This window comes from Chenopodium album, chromosome 24, assembly GCF_948465745.1.
Source record: "Chenopodium album chromosome 24, dcCheAlbu1.1, whole genome shotgun sequence".
Lineage (NCBI taxonomy): Eukaryota > Viridiplantae > Streptophyta > Magnoliopsida > Caryophyllales > Amaranthaceae > Chenopodium > Chenopodium album.
Window position 1 is genome coordinate 10,787,488 of NC_137857.1, and position 22,869 is coordinate 10,810,356.

General features: G+C 35.0%; 2 protein-coding genes across 3 annotated transcripts; one reads left to right on the forward strand and one right to left on the reverse strand.

The window, feature by feature from the left end:
* Positions 1 to 668: 668 nt before the first annotated feature.
* Positions 669 to 18,125, forward strand: LOC145611948 (protein ANTI-SILENCING 1-like). 2 transcript variants are annotated; one of them, XM_081667334.1, is made up of 13 exons: positions 669 to 822; positions 1,190 to 1,386; positions 1,519 to 1,559; positions 7,380 to 7,548; positions 7,642 to 8,630; positions 11,538 to 11,564; positions 14,935 to 15,027; positions 15,760 to 15,838; positions 15,955 to 16,045; positions 17,072 to 17,177; positions 17,318 to 17,434; positions 17,518 to 17,664; positions 17,782 to 18,125. In XM_081667334.1, exons 2-12 carry the CDS (start codon positions 1,206 to 1,208, stop codon positions 17,566 to 17,568), a joined length of 1,944 nt encoding a protein of 647 aa, XP_081523460.1. In that variant the 5' UTR covers positions 669 to 822; positions 1,190 to 1,205; the 3' UTR covers positions 17,569 to 17,664; positions 17,782 to 18,125. The 2 variants fall into 2 exon arrangements, with proteins under 2 accessions (XP_081523460.1, XP_081523459.1); XM_081667333.1 differs by having other exon boundaries at positions 1,190 to 1,559.
* Positions 18,126 to 19,534: 1,409 nt separating this feature from the next.
* Positions 19,535 to 21,417, reverse strand: LOC145610549 (uncharacterized). Its single transcript, XM_081665865.1, has 3 exons — positions 21,307 to 21,417; positions 20,077 to 20,407; positions 19,535 to 19,962 (listed from the first exon to the last, which is right to left on the reverse strand). The coding sequence occupies exons 1-3, from the start codon at positions 21,415 to 21,417 to the stop codon at positions 19,535 to 19,537; spliced, it is 870 nt and encodes a 289-aa protein (XP_081521991.1).
* Positions 21,418 to 22,869: the final 1,452 nt, after the last annotated feature.

The window sequence follows — 22,869 nt, forward strand, 5'->3', positions numbered from 1 at the left end:
AAGACCTCTTTACATCAGGAGGCCTAAACTTCTAGGAATTCAGCAAAAACAACGCCCCTTAGGACACGTGTGTTAACTTGATTGCACAGCCAATCAGAGCCCAAAATCCTAGGTCACTTACCTTAAGGGGCACAAATTCCCACCCCTATAGATACCCCAATCATTGATGATGGGAGGGGTGGATTGTGACATTCCTTACAAAGAGCAATAAAAGCTCCAACTTCTCTCTACTTTCTCACTCTACAATTATTCCGTTTTCGGTCACTAACTTGATCGTCGGAGGCGGATCTTCGATCACCGGAGATTCGTGTTTTGCAGGTGTCCGAGTCCTGTTGCCTGGGAGAGCGTGACCAGTATCCCGAAGGATTCCAAAAAACCCCGAAACAGGTGAGTCCGTCGCTAGCAGGGTGAGGTTGGTGGTATATAGAGTTACGTTGCTTTAGTAGTATATAACGGTATAAATCGTTTAGTATAGTTTTGTTTGGACCCGGCATTTGAGTAAATAGAAGGGTAAAAGAAAAATTGATCTTCGATACTTTATAATAGAGATTTATATTTCTAATTCTAATTGAGGGCGATACGACCCATTAAGAATCCATTACTGAACGACTCCATAATAACCCGCCAGTCCGCCATAGTCCGTATTTAATAAACAGATCAATCCACTCGTAACTGGGGCAGTTCAGGGCTTTTATTGGGGCTCTAAACCCATTGCATTCAAATGCTCTAATTATAAAGAAACCTCCTCTTGCTCCCCTCTATCTCTCAGTTCTCCATTGTTGCGCACTCAACATTCTCCATTGGAGCGCAGCAGCTTCTGAGGTAAGCTGTTCTTTCTTTTTTGTAATCATCATTTCAATTTCACAATCTAGGGTTCATCTTTCATCTAATTTTAATCAATTTAATATTATTGTCAGTGCAGTAAGTTTAGGGTTCGAAAATCTCAACTTTTGGTTCTAATTACTAAGATTATCAATGATAATAACCAGCGAATTATGTTGTTAGTAAAGAAAATTCTGAGCCTAATTGATAATTGAATCAAATATCCCTAAAATTATGAGCCTAATTTGATAATTGAATCAAATTTGGTTGCTAATGTATTGCAGAACCCTTTAATGTTAGGATTGAACTATGAAATTTGATAATAATATCAAGTTTGTTTAATCATGGTACTTCAATTCTGATGCAGACAACGAATTTTCACAATGTCTGAAACAAAAGATAATGAAATTGCCGATATCGATTTCGCGTGGGGTATAAAGAGAGGGCGTGGTGGCCAAAAGAAGGAGGTGCAGTTCTATGACTCATTTACGTACGATGGTGTGGAATATTTTCTCCACGATTCCGTATATCTGTTTAAAGAAGGTGAAGACAAACCTTATATTGGTAAGCTTATCAAAATTTGGGAACACACAATTACTAATGCAAGAAAGGTTAAAGTACTTTGGTTTTTCTACCCTTGGGAAATATCAAATTATCTTAACGGTGAGAATGTGCTGGAAAATGAGTTATTTCTAGCGAGTGGTGATGGCAAAGGCTTGGCAAATATTAATCCATTGGTAATATTATCAGTACTCTTCTTATGTTTTTTACTTTATTTTCAAGATTCTATTTGTCATGTGTTTGCATATTTTGAATTGAAGTTTGTCAAAGTTCAAGATTCTATTTGTTAAAAGTTTGTAGTTTTTGAATCGAAGTTTGTCGAAGATCATGTTTGTGGACAATTGGAGATCTCTAATGTGGTATAAAGGGCTTCATGTTAATCAAGCAATTTTCCCATAGTGTGAGAATTTATTTTATGTTAGTATATTGTAGCTCAACGATCATTGTGTTCAAAATGGACTAGTGTAAGTAGAAAGTCACATTTAGGGATTATATATTGTAATTTTTTTTACACAATATAATCATTTTTTAAATTCCTTTGTTTCTTGTTGTTCCTCTCACCATTTACATTAATTTGTTTCGTTTTGTTCAACCTATTTTGAATACTTCGTCTTATTTGTTATTATTTTTGGCAATTTTCTTTCTCTATCTTATCCTACCCCCACCCTAACCATCACTGTATTGGACCTACTCAAACCCATAATTTGTAGTTTTATACCTTAGTCTTTCTTTTGTCTCTAAAAAGTGGAAATGCCTAGGTCTCTTGCCCTAATATTTCTTCTTACTTGTACCATTGAAATTGGGTACGGCATCGAGGACTAGAGGGCTTCAAAAGATTTTTATTTGTTTACTTTCACTTTAGTTGATCCATCCTATTCTTTGGGTTGTGATTCCCTAAATTCCTCATTTCCTTTAAAACCAATCACCTTACCTTTTCCTTTAGATCACTTCCTCTATTACCACTAGTTTAGTTCCCTTACAAACCGTCAAAAACTCTTCCTCTATTATATTCTTATTCTTCTTATTTTTTTTAATTCTACCTCTGTTTTTCTGGTCCTACTAACTTTACTTTATTTAACTTTTAGCAAACCCTTTTTATTAAATAGCCCATCGTGGCCCGCTGTATTTACACTTTTTACATAATCTCCTTGTTACTTAATTTTCTCTTACACCTACACCTTTTTGTTACTCCTTTCTTACTTTATCCATTTTTTCTTTCTCACACACACTCATATTTTTTTTTTTTTTTTTAAAATGTACTATCTACAATAATTGAGCTAAAAAAATGTGAAGGTGGTAGTAACAATTTTTAAGGGAAAAAAATTGTTTTAGGAAACCCTTATCATGAGTTGGAACTACATAAAAAACAAAAAAGAAGTGTGTGCTAGTACCAGCAATTATGTACATATGGCCCCATTAGTACTCCACTATGTTCCTCAATTATTCTCTTTTTTTTAAAATTTTTTTTTATTTACGAAGTATAAAATTACTAATTTTCTACTTTTCTAATTTTTTACAGAAGTTGATCATTGATGTGGGTCATTTTTCATGAGATTACCGATTTTGTTCAACCATGTTTATTGTGAGCTACCTAATTCTATTAATATCTATGAATAGGTTTTAATGCCTCTTTCCAAAGCTAGTTGGATACCATATGATCCATGGCTTCAATGGTTCAAGCTTATGATTTAAATCGCCTTGGTGTTGTGTTCCCCTCAAGGAATCTTTTTTTTTTTTCAAAGCAAGTCCCATGATAGAGAAGATATCTGATTCCTTCTAAACTAATTGCACCACAAAATTGCCATTGAAGTAGAATGCCATAAATACTTGTTCTTTGTCCCATTTGCTCTAGTACTCTTGAATTCCCATGTACATCTTACAAAACTTAGTAAGAAATGCAACCAAAACACATGCCAAAAATAAATGTGATATAGTGAATTCATTTTTCCATTATTGATAATGATGACATGAAAGCTATTACTTTTAAAGAACAAATTCTTTCCAAGTATAAAATTGACTTTAGTACAAGGGGAGGTTTTCTAGTATCATGTTCACATGGTGAAGCAACTCACCTGAGAATTCCATGGGGGAATCACTAGCCTTTGATAAATGAAAATCTAGGTGATGCTTCTTACTTTCATTTAGGTGATGCTTAAGTTTTTTTTGTGCATTTTATGATGTCTTTGGAGTGCTACTTTTTTTTTTTTTCAAAAAAATAGTTTTCCAATATATATAGGTTGATAATGTTGGAATTTGGTATGTTATATGTCCTCCACAAATTAAGGTTACCAATAATGATGATGTTATCAGTTTGATATAGTTTTAAAAAGTACGAAGGTGAGTATCAATGAGATAACAAATCACTATAGAGTTAATAGTGCCTAGGTGCAATGATCTACAACAAGGGCGCTATGAGGTTTGCTACAAGGCTACTTTTGGTGATGGCTATTTGGATTGGTTTTATGGTTGACGTAAGCTTGGTTGCTTTAATCAAGAAGAGAGGGGAATTTTAATATGAGAAAAGGCTAATGTGTGAATTTGACTTCCCTATGCTTTAACCCCAACCGCACTCGTGTATAAGTTCTTACTCAATTATAAAGAAAAAGGATAGGTGGCACCCCTTTTCTTGTCTAGTGTTTGTATTTAGTAAGTTGGGTGAATAGGTGATGTACCTTTATTTCCTTTATAAGGAATTAATGTGACAATCCTGATAGCAATGACAATAAGCACCTTCCAATCTCCACTCCCCCCTCTCTCTCTCTTAAACTTGACATAGCTAAAGTGATAAGGCATATAGCCCATCCACATCTCTTTAGGTCTAGGAATTAATGTGACAATTATGAACATGTGACACCTCCCATTCTCTCTCTCTCTCTCTCTCTCTCTCTCTCTCTCTCTCTCTCTCTCTCTCTCTTTCCCATCTTTGTTTTGTCCTTTTAGTTTAAAGTCTTAAACGTGTCATAGATGTGTAGCGTGAAAGCCCCGCCTTACCTTACCTAACTTTAGAGGAGAGAGAAAATTTGCACCCCTTTTCATTTTTTTTGTCTCTAGGTGAATACGTCATGTCCCCTAATTGACCCCAATGTGTAAGAGTAATCTTGACAACCATGACTAATGACACATCTCCTCTTTTATCTTTCTTTTGTTTTAAAATCTCAAAACCAAGTTCTTGTAATTATCACTTCACTATTAGGTTGTGTTTTCTTCACCTCAATTTTTTTAAGTCGTGGTTGGTTTATTCGACTTGATTGGAATGCATACGGTTATTTATGAGAAAAAAAAATATTTTCAATTGGGTCTTGTTAGATCCATCATTATGTTCAGTAGTATTTATAAAAATGAAAATTTAGATATTTGCCAATAGCACCCCAGTCCCCACCCTTACCCCCACCCTCACCCCTATACACACATTTATTTATTTATTATGTTTTTTCCTTCCTAACTTATGCTTTCCATAATAGTGGTTTTATTTATTAATCATTTATGATTGTAGCATGTTTTTGGAAAGTAGAAATTATGTTAAATTTGTTTATAAGAATCTTTGGAAACAAGTGTGCATCTCCTACGAGAGGTGTGTGGCTTCATTTTGGATCCATGCTCCATGGATCTTGTGCCTTTGGCATGCCTTGTATAACTAAAGCACTTCACTCACGTAATGGTGATGTCTATCTCTTAGGATGATGGAAAGATGAGAGGTTGATGCCTTTAGTTCGATCTTGGTTTTTTTTTTTTCCCTTGGTGGTTAAGCAATTATTCTTTATAGAGAATGATGTGGAGGTTGGGAGATTAATGGGTCGAACTCTAGATGACATCATGCTTCTAGAACAATTGTGGCTTTTGCACACCGAAAGACGCATGAAAGACGCATGGAGGATTGTGTACAAATCATCCTACCGGAGATGATGATAAATGTATTTCTTAATGAGAATTGTACACAACCTTAAATGCAATGACTTGTATTTACCACTCGCGCGTAACATTTGGTAGTATGGGTTGGCTAGATTCAATGTCAAGTTGAAGTTTGAAGTTGGAAGTTGGATTGTGCTTGTGATTGGGTTTTGAGATTAGTCGATCACATGTTGATTTAAGGGGGTTGGGCTAACTAAGTTCTTAATCAATTCTCTCAATTCTCGCTCTTTTTTAAAGGGAATCTTTTTTAATACCCCTTCGTACGACTTGAAACCGATGAAGCATTGGACCGTAAGAGATGGAGGAGGATGATTTATGTCGATGACTACACGGAATAATCAAATTTGGTTCATATTAGCCGACCCCACTTATGGGATTAAGACTTTGATTGATTGATTGATACGACTTGAAAGTTGAAACCAAATCGAAATCTAACTTGACCGTTTATTAAAGTTACCACTCCTAACTGCTGGTCACCTCTCCTTAGTAATTTTCTTCATGTACAGTGAAGGGTGAATTATAGAAAATTATCCCCTACATTTCAAATTGATCTTCTCACTTAGTTACTTTTGTGTAAATTAAGGTAAGCAAAAAATCTTGAAGTAAAGTACATTTAGACAATTCAAATATAATAGGACCATCCTTTTTTTGGAATAAAGTACATTGAGACCACTTATTATTTTGGAATAAAGTACATTGAGATCATTTTTTTTGGGATTGAGACTATTTAAATGAGGGTATTATAGGAAAATAATGGGAATAAGTGTGGAATTTAATAGAAACTGACAAGATCATTTTGAAACACATAAAATGGAAACTGGAAAGTGAGAAGACCTTTTTGAAATGGAGGGAGATGTGCCCTTTTTTTATGACTTTTTTGTCAATAGGCAGTCAAAGTTTAGGTTTTGAGCGATATTCATTATTCTTGATTTTTTATTCAAGCACATGAGATTTGTCCTTTGTATTGGTGACACCCCCTTGGTGTTACTTTTATATCTCTTTACTACATATCTAAAACAAAATTTCTTTCTTCCTCGATGCTGTTAGATTTTTTGTCTCGCTTCAACTTTAGTAAGGTGGAAAATTTCTTATTTCTTTCTTGCTCCGTAGTGCCATTTTGATAAGGTGGAAAATTTATTCTATTTCAAATATACAACGTATTCTCCCTTCGTTTCATAGAGTTAGTCCCATTTAAAATCTTTTACGAATTTACAGAAATTAAGAAAAGGGGATATTCTTGAAAAAAAGTACATTCGGACCATCAAAATACATTGGGACCATCTTTCTTTGGAATAAAATATGTTGGGGCTAGTACATCAGGACCATCTTTCTTTGGAATAAAATATGTTGGGGCTAGTACATCAGGACCTTTTTTTTTAATTGGGCCATTAAAGTTTAACATAATTATGTTACTCACTCTTCATCACACCTCAAGTACCCGTGTTGGACCCTAGAAATTCATACATTGGACATCGGACATCGGACATGGGAAGGACACTTAGATACTTCATCTTAATCGAAATTAAGGATATTTTTCATAAAATAGCTGAGTCTTGGACATGTACACGTGTCGGACATGGATACCCAAGTTCAAATAACATAGTTGCACGGGGACCATGAAATGAGGGTAATATGAGAACATAAGGAGGACAAAATATAAAGGGAGACTATCTTTTTGAATGCCCGAAGTAGAAAGTGGGACTAAAGTTTTGGAATAGAGGGAGTATTATTTTTCCAAGGTGGAAAACTACATGAGGGAAAGGTTTGCCTTCTTTTGCGTGTTTATTTTGTGCGAATTCAACTTTAATGGTTGGATTTTACCTAATTCAAGATCAAACAATAAATTTCTATTCTTTGGATTTCATTATGTTCTTGCGTTGTGGTTTAGGGAAAAGCCAATGCAATTTAACCACGCGAGGCGTGTGATGCTTGAATATTACGCTTTTTTGGCCCTAAGTCTATCCCTTGGATGTGCTTAAATTATATGCATATTCTCCGGGATCCCAATAAGTATCAAGATCACATTTTGATCTTGGTTGGCCACTTTCAATTGGTCGTAGATGCTGATTCTGCTCTTGTCAATTCAGGAAGCAATTGCTGGGAAGTGCAATGTTGTTTGCATTTCAAAAGACGAGAGAAATCGGCAACCCTCAGCTCAAGAAATTAAGATGGCGTACCATGTATTTTATCGCACATTTGATGTCCAAAACCATACCGTTTCAGATACACTGGGTGAAAAAATAGCCATGACTGAGGGTGTGTTCTTGTGCCTAGCAGGTTTTTTTTTTTCTCCATCTTGTGTGAAATTCTATGTTTCTTGACACTTTTTCTGTTGCTTGTCTGTCACAGTCAATTTGTTATTAAACAAAAGTGATTTCCAGTCCCCTGATCTTTGTGTGGTAGATAGTGGGAATACTGCTGTGGGTTTAGAGGAGTCATTGATTTCTCATAGATATATTCTTGGGGCTGATGGTACTCTGGAGCGTGATGCCAGTGTAGGCTCTCTATTGCTGAAACATAAACAAGAGGCAAAAAGTTCACTGGATAAGTCAAAACGTCATCATGTAAGAAACACTGATGTTGATGAACCTGATAATTCTGATTTAAAGGCGGGGAGGGAGAAAATGCTGGTCAATAAAGATCCTAAAGGAGTAGATGAGCATGAAAATCACAATGATAAAGGTTCGAAAGGAGGTGTCAATGCTGATGTACCTGATGGTCTTGGTCTTGTGGTTTTGCCTGTCACTGAAGCAGCCTTGGCTTCTAGTGGGCAAAAAAGATCAAGAGCACCTGATTCCCAGAAAAATGACGTGAATGAGAAAGGTGTGGTTCCACCTGTTGCTGCTGCTGGCAACAAAAAATCAAAACTAGTGAAGGACGATGGTGGGACTAGCACTTCAAAATCTGCCACTGTTTTGAGCAATAAGGGCTCTCATTCTGCTGTTGGTGTTGGTATAGATTCTAATAAGAGAGGCAGGCTGATCAAAGAATCCAATGGTATAAGCAATGGCCTTTCTAAAAAGCTTAAGTCAGAAGGTAAATCTGCTGACAAACTGCTTGACGTGTCTGCCGAACAATCCAAAGATAAGGAGGGGTCTGCTGCCCTTTCAATTTCAACTTATAAGGCTTCACAATCTTCTAATGGCGATGCTGAAACTGATGATAAAGGCAAATTTAGTAGGAAAATAGCTGGTACAAGTAATGGTCTTTCAAAAAAGCTGAAGTCCAATAGCATGGTAGAGGATAAATCCAATGATAATTTGCGTAAAGCACTCATTAAGAAGCCCACTGATGAGGAAGCGTATGATTGTGTTAAGGAAGTCACTCAACGACCACCTGTAAGTTTTGTTGGTTCTCTCGTGCGTAGAATATTTTTACTTCTCTTACCCTGGCATCATTATCTATAATTGTTTTTCTTTTTCTTTGTCCCATTCCATATCCAAAAATCAACGTAATTCTTCTATGTTTATTTTCCTTGCATGCTTTAGTTAGATTTACTCTTTATTTGATGAACCTTTGTGCTCTTGAGCATGAGCCTAAACGAATGGATATTTATCAAGTGATGATTGTAGCTTAATTTGCATCTTAAAAAATTATATCATCTACCATAATTGCGAAAACATGATTTTAAGGTTTCTAAATGTGTCTTCATTCGTTAACTGTATGTATCCTAGAGTAGTAAGTCTTAGAGATGGGAAAAAAGTGTCATTGAGCTAGATTTTTACTTACTTCGTCCAACAATATTACCCCTTACCCACTAACAATATAATTAGGCACCACTTTGCCTACTACTTTACTTTATAAATAAAGTTCATTCATATTATTGAAAAAGGAGATGACCCACTACCCCTACAAACAATGCGCTTTACTACCAACTATCACATTATAAGATTTTTAAATCAAATATCTTATTTAAAATGTTGTTGATCAAAGCGAGTAAGGCTAAGGTAGACAAACCCATTTTTATTTACTCCCTCCGTTTTTAAAGTGCCACATAGATTTAGGCAAAAGAATAAAATAATATATAAGTGGGTATGGTTAGGAATTAAAAAAAAAAAATTGGAAAAGTATAAGAGAGAAATATGAATGGGGACCACTAGAATTAATGTGATAGAGAGAAAATATTATAAAATGATAGTAGGGTTAAAAGGAAGAGAGAGAAATAATATATAATATGAGTGGGGTTTCCACTTTTGCTAATGGGGCACTTAAAAAAACGGTTGTTTTTCACTTAAAAAGAAAAACAGAGAGAGTGCAAAAAAGGATTAGCCCAAAAGTGCTTAGTCATTCCGATACACAAATAAATATGTTTGATTAGCCCAAAAGTGCTTAGTCATTCCGATACACAAATAAATATGTTTGATTAGCCCAAAAGTGCTTAGTCATTCCGATACATATGTTTTAAAACATAGTGCCATTTTCCTTGGTCTAGGTGACATAGGTTTTATTTGGAAAGGTAGTCATAATGAGAATGAAAGAATAGAATGGTGAGGAATAGTATAATGAGAGTGAAAGAATGGAATTATGAGGAACAATATAATGAGATTTGAGGTAACTTAATATTCCTTTACCCCTCGTAAAGTTTGATTTAGGTTGTCTGCTTCAATCCTCAATAATTTAGTCTAGTATGCCACCTAATTTTTCCAAAAAATAACATACTATAAACCTTTAGGCTTTTGTATAATGAGTAGAATGGTGTTGATAAGGGTGTTAATGAGCCGAGTAGAGTCGACAACTGTGCAACGCTTGGCTTGGTCAAATTTTGGCTCCAGCAACAAGTTTGGTTTCGGCTCCAGATCTTAACAAGCCAACTTTGTGCTTTTGTACTTTTAAGTAGAATGGTGTGGATAAGGGTGTTAATAAGCCGAGCTTGCAACTGCTTGATTCTCGACTTGGTCAAAACTCAGGCCAAAACTCGACTTGAGTTTGGGTTTGGCTTGAGATCTTAATAAGCCAAGCTCGTGAACAAGTTTGAATTATTTGATATCAATATCTTTTTTTTATAAAATTATTTATAACCTAAGATGATCTATTGATATATGAGGGCCTTATTTCAGGGAGTCTGCTATCTATTAAAATAATTTATAAAAATAGGTAAATATGAGAGTAGATCAAATATTTTTTTTAATCAAGCCCAAGATCGAGCCGAGCCAAGTCTAGGAGCTCTGAGCTCAAAATCTAGCCTCATCTAGCTCGATCCAAGCCTGAGCCCACTAATGTCGAGTTGAGCATGGACTTGGCTTGACTCGTTGACACCCCTACGGTGTGGATTTGTTGTTTGCCTTTTGTGGCGAGCTCTGATATGGAAAAACTAGTGGAACAAAAAATCAAGAGCTACAAGAACCCTTTATCAAAAAATCAAGGCATCAAGATATGATGGTCAAAAATATAAGTTTGAGGATATTGGTCGTCCGAGTGATGTGATTTTGTGAATATGTCAGCTTACTAACAATGTGGGTTGCTCACATGTTGTACTAGAAGAATCTAATTTACTTTTATCATCGTCTCACCTTTTTCCCTAAAGAAACACACTTTCTTAATTTCTGTCACCCTAGCCTAATTAAATCGAGAGTACTACTTTTTTGACATAAGAATGACCAATTGTTTTAAGTAATAATGACATAAAAGGTAGAAAATCTGTATGTTTAATACTGTATATTATCTCATAGCATATTATGATCACAAAAACCGTACTAAATAATTATCAGCTAGTATTTTTCAAAGACTTTTTTGTTCTGGTACCACAACCCTCAGGTTGTACACTTCGTTATATCTGCAACGCTGTCTTATGATTCTCTATGAAGTTAAAACAATTATTATAAATTGTTTAAGATCTTAGGTGTGCCAGATGTGTGAGCTTTTTTTTCTTTTTTTTTTTTTTTTTTTTTTTTTTGAGGTTTCAATGAGCACATGACATTGTTTGAGCTATGTCGCTCTGAGACATATCAAGTGTAATGTCCCACATTAGATGGTGAGCAACTTATAAGAGTTTAATGCTTCTACTTGAGCAACAAATCTTTTTTCTTTAAGCTTAAGTGGTCTTTATGTGGGCTTATTAAAGGACTACCTACCATTATGGGTCTTAGGGGTATAATCTTGGATCATTACAATTAAGATACTTTTTTAGTAATTGTGTTTCAATTGATGATTTTTTGTTCAAGATAACATTTTTTCTTTTTCTATAAATCTTTATATTGATGCCCAGTGTGCTGATGTTGTCTTGTGCCTCTTTCTTATTTTTACAGGACCGAAGTAAATGGTTCACAGCAAGTGTGAGTATTCTTCTTCAAGCTTAATTCTGGCATTTATTAAAATTTGTTGTTGTTTTGCTTATTTCCCCCACTTATTGAAAATATTTTGTATACTTGCACAACTATATTTAAACATTTTAAAAAAAATTGTATGCTTTCTTTATTTCATATTAGTTGACACATTTCATTTAGACGCATTTGCCAATTCATAACTTCAAATAATAATGTCTTCAATTATATTATTATATACAACAAAATATTTAAAAATTTGATATTTTGAAAATATACGTTGAGACAAATCAGACTATTCCCCGCTTGACTATTTTTTCTCAAAAATAAATCAAAAAATAAAATCATAAGTAACTTATGAGAATAGTGGCGAAAGCCAAAACGTGTCAACAAATATGGAACGGAGGAAGTGTCTCTGGTTACATGGAAGCATCAATTTATTATGTATTGTTTAGGTGCAATATTCTTGAATTTTAATAATGTGCATGGTAACTTGCTTTTGTGAACTAGTAAACTAAATAGAATGAACATTGATAAGGATTTGGTCTTAGGTTGAGGGTGGGGGTGGGGGAGTTAGAAGAAAATGTGTTTGTCATTTTAAATAACATGAAGCGGTTTTTGATAGAATCATGCCAGTATTCTTTTTGTTAATTTTTTTTAATGGTTACATATCTTTCTATATATTTATTACTTGTACGAGTGTTAAAATTTGGTAGCTTCTCTGTATGATCTTAAAATTATTGTTTGAATATTAAATGTTAGAATTACTTTGATTTTTACAATTATTAGTATATAATAAATACTAATCTTATGGGCAGTCTTTAAATGAGTTTTATCTAAAGAAACTAGACTTGGTTCATGTTTTTTCTTTGTTCATTCTTTGCTGAATTTTTATTCTCTCTATACTGGTTGGCACTTAGTGGTAAATATGTTTACCCTTAACACTAAGTCAATGAAACTAGGGGTCACTTTTCAGCAAGATGTAGAGAGACAGTTTAAACAAAAAGAGGTTTTGAGTATAAGAATCCCCAAAAAATGAAAAAAAAAAAATAGTGGAAGTATCACTAGCAATGAATAAGAGAAGGTTCGAAAGTGTAAAAGGTCAAAAAGGTACAAGAAGGAAAATTTGCTCACTAATAAGAATGATATCAGAAAGTTGAAAAGGCGCCATGTCTTTGTAATTGTCCAAATGAATAATATTGATTGAAGGAGAAACCTTTATGGTCATTTGTTTTATGTGCATTGGCTGTAGGAAAAGAGGAGGTACCTTAAATGTAGGTAATGAGATAAGGAATTATATTTGAGATAATTGATAAAGTAAAGAGAAGAAAAAGAAGAGAGAATATCAAAATCTAAATTCTGATTGATCTTCTCCCTATTTGCTTTCTCGAGTGCATATGCATCATATGAGTATTATGATTTGAACGTACAGGCCCCAACCCACCAAAAGACGAGACAGACAAGATTACCATTTGATTGAAAAATAGTACATCCTCCATTCCATTTTTTTTAATTTCAAAACTAGCTATTATAAACTTCAAATTATATCATGTAGGATCTTGTTAGATTCAATTTGAAATGATTTTCAAAATATCAAATTTTTATAATATTTAATCACATTTAATTGTACACATTCGTGGTAATAATGTTTATTAGAGACTGTGAATCAAATGTAACAAATAAAAAGGATTTAGGGAATGTATCCTAATATTCCAGAGAGAGTGAGAGTGGTGGGGAGGGAAGGGAGGTGGCTGGTCAGAAACTCGGTTTATTGTATATATTATGTATTTTATGGGAGGTGTGTATTGCATCCACATTCATTTACCTCCCCTTGATTTCTCTCTCCTCACCTCATTAGTCCACATCACTTTCCGCTAACTTAATCACATACCTTTCCCATTTCACAATTTCACAACTACATTCACTAACCACCCCCCCCCCCATTTACCTGCGACCTTTTACTTTTCCGTACACCACTAGCCACCACCTTTTCTCCCTCCTAACTTTTGTCAAGGGACCACTCCTTTTGTTGATTTGTTTGGGATGGTTCCTTCTTTATTCACCTCCTCAACTAAATGTATTATATGGGAATGCAAAAACATTGGTGGAAAGGTTCCCTTTTCCATTTTTTCTCAAATGGGGTACCTTAATTTCCACCAATGTGGATGCTCTAACACTTTTACCTACATTGCACTCACAATTCTTATGCGTGCCTTACTTTCCCTTATTTCTATCTCCTTATTCCAATACTCCTATTTCGTATTTTTTTCTCATTGCCTCCTTTCCCCTCTCTCTCTCCTCTATCTCCGCATTCTTTATTTCTCCGTTGACTGTCCATGTCCATACTACATCAATTTTCCCTCTTTTAGAACTCAAAATTTGCAAATTAATAAAACCCTTTATCAATGTAATGTGTCTTGTTTATTCTTAAATGTTGTATAACTTGTATTTGGACCAACTTCCTCACGATTCGCATTTAGCCACTCCAAAGGATCTTCTTTTTGCTTGAAAAAGCAACAATTTAACTAACAGTCATTCGGCAGTGGTGCATCGTAAATCCAAACAAGGAAGAAATCTCGACTGAAACTCGAAGACCTCTACCAAAGAGCATATCTAAACTTCTTCCACATAGTAAATCGTGATGCATATGTACTATTAAATATTTGCATTTTTATAAAGTTGTGATTAGGTTTTTTTTTTTTGTTTTTTTTTTTTTCCATTTATATTTGGTGTGGTTTATTTTGTGATAATCTTCTAGTCCAAGAAAATTATAAACTTAGCCACTTAGGTGTTCTGGTCTCACTCTGTTTCGTTTAGACAAGTGCATAGTCCCAATTATAATTAAACAATGGGCTATTTGGGCCAAAGAAGGATGACTGGAGTTATCCAAACTTAACCCGACTGACCCGCTTGAAACCTTTTTGAAAATATCCGATTCACATTTCAACTCGCATGGACACAATAATTTAGCATAGATCCGACCTGATCCTGCCCCACCAAATCTTGACCCGGACACCCGAATTGAAATCTCTACTTAAAGTGCAAGGATAAATTGTCTCTCAAAGGGACATGATTGGGAACTCTTTATTTGGGATGCTAAATAAGGCATAAGAGAAATTTTTTACTCTAAAGAAGGGATTCTAGAGTCTCATTATTAATATCGAATCCTCGTATGTAAAAAGATTCTTAAATACATGGGAATAGCTCTTGTAAATTTATTTAGACTTTAGTTGAGGTAGGAAGTTTGGAATCCAAAATTTGTAAAATATGTACTTTTCACTATCTAACTCTTTGACGAGTCAATGTTTTTACCTCTATATGATCATATTGCATTATCTCCGGTTTACTTTTTCTAATGATTTGACAAAATATATCTTTTCAGCCTTGGGAAGAAAGGATGAAAGATGCCCATGATCAGGGAAGACTTGTTCTACTTCAAAATTTGGACCCAACCTTCACCTCCTCCGACGTTGAGGTAGAGTATTTTGACAAGAAGTTGGTTTTGACGTGTCTATTATATTCTTTGCACCTGAAAGGATTGAATTTTATTCATCTTCTTTGTTACACTACTGAACGACCTTCTTTACAACTTGTATCATAAAGACAAACTAATCGATCCTATTTTATCTTTGTTTTCAAAAAGTGGAGGCGCACAAGTGTATCCTACATACTCCCTTTTTTTTTTTTTAATGAAACATCCTACATACTCCCTTAGTATTAGCATTTACAATTTGTTTTCTTTTTTTTAAAATTGTTTCAATTTAGTTTTTACACTTGGATTATTGCTATAATTCATCTTTCTTTCAGCTAGGGGTGGCAATAGGGTCAAATTCTCTCCAGATTCATTTTATAGATGTTAATCCAGATTGAGATGCGCATGTAATTGTTTTTCGGTTTTTAAAAAATTATTATCTGCGATATTTTTATTTATTAAATCAATCTTAAAATTTTTATTTATCTTAATTTAGTTTATTTATATGCTTAAATCATCATTATTCCAAACTGACAAAAACAAAAGTTTTAAAATTAGGAATAAAATATTTCAAAATAATCATAGTTGCAATGGTTTTCATCAAAAGTTTTAAACCATGATTATTCCAAAATAACAAAAACAAAAGGTTAAAAATTAGGAATAAAATATCTGTACATGTATCTTTAGAATAATGTCTTTTAATCTTTATGTATCTCTGAACTGTTTTGTATGCAGAATATAGTTTGGCATGGTTTTGGTGAAAGTTGCAATGCAAAGGTGGTTCAACATACGGCAACATCCAGTCGACGTTTTGGTGCGTCAATACTACTAGTATCTAAATTTTTTTTTCATGATGAAGAATGTTACCTTGCAATGAAGCCTTCTTCAACTCAATTTATCGCTGTTATTTTTAAAATTAAAATATTGCAGGACAAGCATTTGTCATCTTCAAAACACGGGATTTAGCGGAGAAGATCATAAAAAGGTTGGACAAAGAGTGCTTAATGCTCCCAAATGGAAGGTGTGTTATAATTGATACAATTTATGTGTTTTTTCTTATAGTCTAGGATACCTGAACACGCTACCTAACAGGGCTGTTGGTGCGTACGTCACGTAACTCGTGACAATACATCTTGGCCACGCCGAATAATCGTGTCTGTTTTTTTTTTAGTATTTTTGGACATGTGAACACGAGTTCTGTCCTCTATAACAAGACTTGTTAAAGTGAAGTAGGAGAGAGAATGCAAGGTTTAATAATGTGATTTTTTATCGCTGATTTTTTTGAAACAAAAAATGGATGTGAATGAATGCAACGAGATGTTGAATTTGAAGAGTGAGGAGTGGAGGAGGAGATGAAGCCAAAGGAAACAAAAACGAAGCATTGTTTTTCACTTTTGTATATGAATTAAAAGATTAAGAAAGCAACGTGTGATTGCTGATTTTGATGTACTTAATTAGTTAATGTGAAGTGGGAGTATTGGATTAAAGAGTGAGAAAGAGGAAAGAAAAAAACTGTGCAAGTACTTTCCATTAATTTTTTTTGTAAAAATTAAAAATAGTTGGGTTTATGCTTGAAAATAAGTCCTTTATTTTGTTTATGCGACAATGCTTATCTTTTCTTTTTTTTTTTTTTTTCCTTTTTTTTTTTTTTTTTTTTTTTTGCCTTTATAAATTTGATACTAGGTAATTTTAAGTGATTTATTAAATAAATTTTCAAGTTCATTTTTAAAAATAAGAAGAGTTATATGAAGCTGTAACATGTTGCATTTGATTTATATTATTGTGCATCAGTTGGATTTTGCTTTTGTGATTTTGGACAGATTTACTTTTAGCAGCAATTTATAGGAACTTTGAATAGCTGTAGAGTTAAATATACTTTTTAGTTGCTTGTAAATCTCAAATGTGCTTTAAACTATTATTCCCTTTTGGTTATAGGCTTATAGCATATATTATAACTCTTGATTTGATGCCTTTGCTAGCCAGATCATAACTTGTTGCTGTTTTTTTTTTTTTTTTTTTTTTTGGTTTAAATATATTTTATTTTCAGGCCTCTTGTTGGCAGTAGATATGGTATATGCTTCCCTGGAAAGCCTTCTCAGTTTCCTGGTCACCTGATCGTTGATAAACTTAGACACCAAATGCAGCGGGAAACGGTAATGTGGATTTTGCAATTGCATCAATTTTTACTTGACCTTTGTACCCCCATTTCTCACTACTCACTTTGGTTATAAATTTTCAGTTGCTCTGGCTCTTTTCAATTACTAACACATTTTATTTCTGAATCCTTTGTCAGAGAGATGCTGTGTCTACTTCACATTCTGCTCAGCCAAATACTATTGAATATGAGATGGCACTTGAGTGGCGCTTACTTCAGGAAAGATCAGAATTGACATGGAAGATGTTATACAAGGTATACAAATCTCTATGGACTATGCCTTTCTTTATTTCTTCAGCTGATCATATATTTAAATTTCTTGTTTAACTCTGTTGTAGAAACAAGAAGAACAGATTAAAAAAATAATGGCAAATGAGAAGTCAAAATGAGGTAGTTGGTCTTTTGCAGCTCTGGCTTTTGACAACTTGTGTAGAATTTAACTCTCTCCAAACTCGCAGTGAAGTCAAGTAACATCTTACTTTCTTGTAAGTGTCTACTTCTTTGTTGCACATCAGTCTTTGTTTTCTTTGGCTCGCACAAATTAACTGAGATTTCTTTCATGAATCCCAAAAAAAAAAAAAAAAAAATAAAATAATTTGCAGTTGGACCTGTCTAAGTTAAACATGTCATCATGGAAAGATTTTGCCTTCCGGTAGGGACGGTTGCTGTTGAAATTTTGGGTGATTTTGGCTCAGCAGCATCTAGAGACTTCTGTAGTGGTGGTTAGTGGCATTGTGTCTTGTATGTGCACAATATTTCTCACCACCTTTGCTATCCTTTTAAGTCTCAAACAAAAGTGTACATATCTGTAAATTTACAAAACTCTCTGCCTCCCTTTTGCTCTGCAGCTCTGGTAATGACAATCATTAGTGTTCTCTGTTGACATTGCTTCTAACATTGTGCAGTCTTCTCTTTTAATGTTTTATACAAGTGTTATCTTCGCTGCCGTCATTAATTGCTATATTGGCGAACTAGGTTTGCCTGCAATGTTTCACTGTCTACCTATCGAATTAAACTTACAAGACAGTTTAGAAAAAGTGAGAAAGTACCATTTGGTATTTCATTAATTGATGTGTCACCAGCTCACCACCTTCCATGAAAAAAATCATACCATCTAGTTGCATAAACGGTATTGTTGATAGTTCAAAGATCATGTTATGGGATGCAATGTTGTTGGATATTGAGTTTAATTGATAGTTAAATAAGTGTTGTTAGTAATTTTCATATTGTTCATTGTTATAGGGATTAGGGAGGGTAATAAGGTAAATGATAAGTTGGTTAATATAAGAGTCGTCCAAGAGGATAAGGTGACTTATTTTGATGATGTTCCGATCAAAATAAGGGATCTTGTTCAGGAGGATGTTATTGGGGTGACTTTCTCACTCTTTGTACTGGGCTTGGCCCTCTTAATGCACCAAACATAAAAAATAATAATAGAAAATCAAACAAAATAAAATAAAAATAAATAATAAAAGAAAAACACAAAGGGTTTGTTCTCATTGACTGAATTGAGCTGAAATGTAATGAAATGAATATTTTACGAAGTATAAGACTAGGAAATTAGGAGCTAAACTGAACTGAATTGAATTTCAACAGTTTGGATATAGGCATCTATACTAATACTCCCTTCGTTTCAAAACGATGTTGTTGTTTACGAAAATCGATGCAAGTTTTGACCCATCTTTGACCGTAATATCTTTAATTTCACACTAGCAAAAATTATGAAAGTTAGATATTAATAATCTACTCATCAAGACGAATCAAACTAGATCTCATATGACTATATCTGTTTTTATAGATTAAGAGAAATTAGAAGATTCTCTCTTATTTTTAAAAAGTCAAAGATTCTAAACAGGAACATCATTGTGGAACGGAGGGAATATATTAGAAGACAAATTTATAAAAACGTCGATGTGTCATGTAGTTCCTGTTGTATCATTACGCATCATATAAAAATATAAGGATAAGAGGATTCGAACCCACAACCTCTTATAACAAAGATGGTTATTTATCCATCTAAGCATCTAATATGTTAATAATATGTAAATAAAATATATATAAGTGCAAATCACAAGGTATAATTATTAAAAAAAAAAAGGGTACTAAGAAAATAACTCAATTTTGATTTAACGATCACAATTTCAATTTTAAAAAACTTTTAAAAAAAATATATTAATTAAACGTCTACAACAGTAACAACCCAGAACATATGCTCGGGCTACTCACTAATACCATTTTAAATGATGTATTTGGCCAAAATCATTTGTTTGGGAATTCAATGAATTTGGATTAGGATTTAGGCCAATTCCTAGCTTTTTTTAAAAAAAAAAAAATGAAACACAGCCCCAAAGGCACTTAGCTTTCATTCGTAGGGGATTCAAATTTCGGGATAGGAATAATACAACTCGGAAAATTCAAAAACCAAATTCTACTACTAGCACCCCATAGCAAGCAATGAGCAAGCTCATAAACTACTTTATTACATTTCCTACGAACAAAACTCCACGAAACAAACTCAAACGAACCACAAACATAATAAATATCATCCAATATTAAATGTAGACTACTTCTACCTTTTTCTTGAGACTTTATTGTGGTCAGAAATCCCTGGCAGTCACTCTCCACTACAAGCCGCTTAAGCCCTGCATTTACATCAGCACGCAGCCCCAAAAGCACAGCTTTCGCCTCAACTATAACCGGCTCCCACCTCTCCTCAAACCTCCATGCAGCAGCCAACACTAGTTGTCCCTCTACATCCCGAACAGTAGCTCCTGCAGAACCCCCTAACCCCTCAGCAGACCCACCATCCACATTAAGCTTGAGCAGACCCTCCCTTGGTGGCTTTCATTTTTGCCGAGTCGAAACCCCACATGATCCTTCCCCTTTTTCCTCCTTACGCAGCTCTTTGTCTAGCTTCATTTCATACTCAATTGATTGTGTGGGATTGCAAGCTTCACCCTCAAAAATCCAACGGTTCCTTGCTGTCCATATAGCCCAACAGACAGTAAAGAACAACCTATACTCATCACTACGGATACGAGCAAGACATGCTTGTACCCAGTCAATGAACTTAGTAAAAAAAAACTTATTCTCCTCCAATTTTAATTCACAGCAGTCCCAAATGAACCTAGCAATGACACAGTTACGAATACAATGGAGCTCGGTCTCAGCATCCACCCCACAAATGCTACAGGTAGCCTCTTTGCCAGGAATTAGTTTGCTAAGCCCCTATACAGTTAGCAAAGCACTCCTACACGCCCTCCGCAAAAAAATTTAATTCTAGGCAAAGTGACAACATTCCGGACTTTGTTCCAAATAGACGTTGAATTCAAAGCCGAAGTCCTATACTCATCTTCATAAATCGCGTTATATGCTTAACGAACTGAGTACTCGCCATTCTTTACTAAATCTCAACAAAGGTCATCATCAGGGTGCCTAAAACTTAATGGAATAGCAAGGATTCTTTCGCACGCAAACAAAGAAAAATATCTTTTATAAGCGAGGCATTCCACGACGCACTAGGGAGGTGAATAAGATCACAAACTCTCATATCTCGTCGCTGTATATCACATGGGGAAATAACCATCCTCGATTAGATGTTTGGTATCCACGGACTACCCCACACTGGAATGTGTAGCCCATCACCAAGTCTCCATCAAATACCTCTTTGCGCCACCCATCTCACCCCCCATATTCCCCTCCATGTGTAACTCGGATTAGCACCTAACTCCGAGTTCAAATAATCACGCACTTCCCTGATAATATCATGCACTCAAGATCCTGGCAATAAGGTTCTCTGAATACTTAATCAATCTCCAAGCCTGTTTTGCTAACAATGCTGCATTAAAGAGCTTAAAATCTCTAAAACCCAATCCACCCACCGCCTTAGGTTCACACAACTTCCTCCACGTAAGCTAATGGATTTTACGTTCCCCTTTCTTCTGTCCCCTAAAAAAGTTTGACACCAAAGACCACAATTCATGACAAACATATGAGGGAAATTTGAACGCACTCATCGTGCATGTTGGGATAGATTGGGGAACTGCCTTAATCAGGACCTCCCGACCCGTCTTAGATAACATTCCCCCCTTCCACCCTTGTAGTCTCTTCCACAATTTTTCACGAACCCCCTTAGTAAGCACCGTCTTCGACCTCCCAACAACAATCGGAAGCCCAAGATACTTATCATAAATATCAACCTGCCGTACTTCTAATAGTTTCGCCAACTCACCCCTCATTGCTTCGGAACTCCCTTACTAAAGACGTTGTCGTCTTACTAAAATTCACCATTTGCTTCGACGCTATCTCAGCTCATAGGTATGGAGAATAAATCTAATAGTCTCTACCTCCTCTACATTTGCTTTAGAATAAATTATACTATCATCCGCAAACAACAAATGTGAGATCGATGCATGGAGTCGTTGACGCCACTCTAATTCCGTGAAAACTACCATTCATCACAACATTATTTAACAGCTCAGATAAAGCCTCAGCACACAAAATGAACAAATATGGAGATATAAGCTAAGATCACCTTGCCATAAACCCCTAGAAGGGGTAAACTCCCTCAAAGGTGCACCATTTATCAAAACTGAAAACGAGACTATAGAAATACAATGCATAACACAATTAATCCAAAATTCTGCAAATCCCATCCTCACCATTACAACCCTCAAAAATCCCCACTATACTCGATCATATGCCTTGGCCATGTCCAACTTAGAGCTAAAGAACAACCCGTACTAGTCGAATTTTTCATTTGGTGAAACACTTCAAACGCCACTAAAATGTTGTCTATAATTAATCTCCCCGGAGTAAAAGCACTTTGATTCAGGGAAGTAATATCGGAGAGAAATAATTTCAGACGGTTATCAAGCACCTTAGTAATCAATTTATACACCACATTACACAAACTTATCGGACGAAATTCAGTCATTTTATCCGGCTCTCTTTTCTTCGGAACCAACACATACAATAAAGGTTTTATTATTAACCTCTCTCGAAATCACCCCACCATTAAGAACATCCAACACAAGATTAGTGACAGCTGGACCAACAATATGCCAATAAGTCTGGAAAAAAAGAGGGCACATACCATCAGGGCAAGGCGCTTTAAGGGGATGTATTTGCTTGAGAGCAATAAGGACCTCATTTGCTTTATACTCTGCGTAAAGCTTGTTATTCATCTCAACAATTATACACTGCTCAACACCCACAAGGGCATCATCAAACATCAACGGATCAGAGGTGGTGAAAAACGAGTGAAAGTAGTCCATCGCCACCCTACCAATCCCCTCCTCACCTACATGTTGAACCCCATCATTAGTGTCAAGGTGTCAGATGGTATTTTCATTGCGACGTTGAGAAGCCTTATGATGAAAAAATCTGGAATTTCAATCCCCATAGTGAGCCAAAGAGCTCTCGATCTTTGCCACCAATAAATTTCTTCCACATGGATGAGCTCATTAATCTCCTTCACCACTTTTCTTCTCTCCTTGACCTTATGCGCCTCCCTGCCACCTCTATTAAGAGCACTAAGTCTTTTCTTTTTTTCCTTAATTCTCTAAACACCCTCCCAAACTCCATATCACTCCACATTTTCAACTTTGTTGCACAATGGGCTATTCTACTCTCCACCGTACCACCCCCAAGAAGCCAATCACTCTCTACAACACCTACACAGTACACTT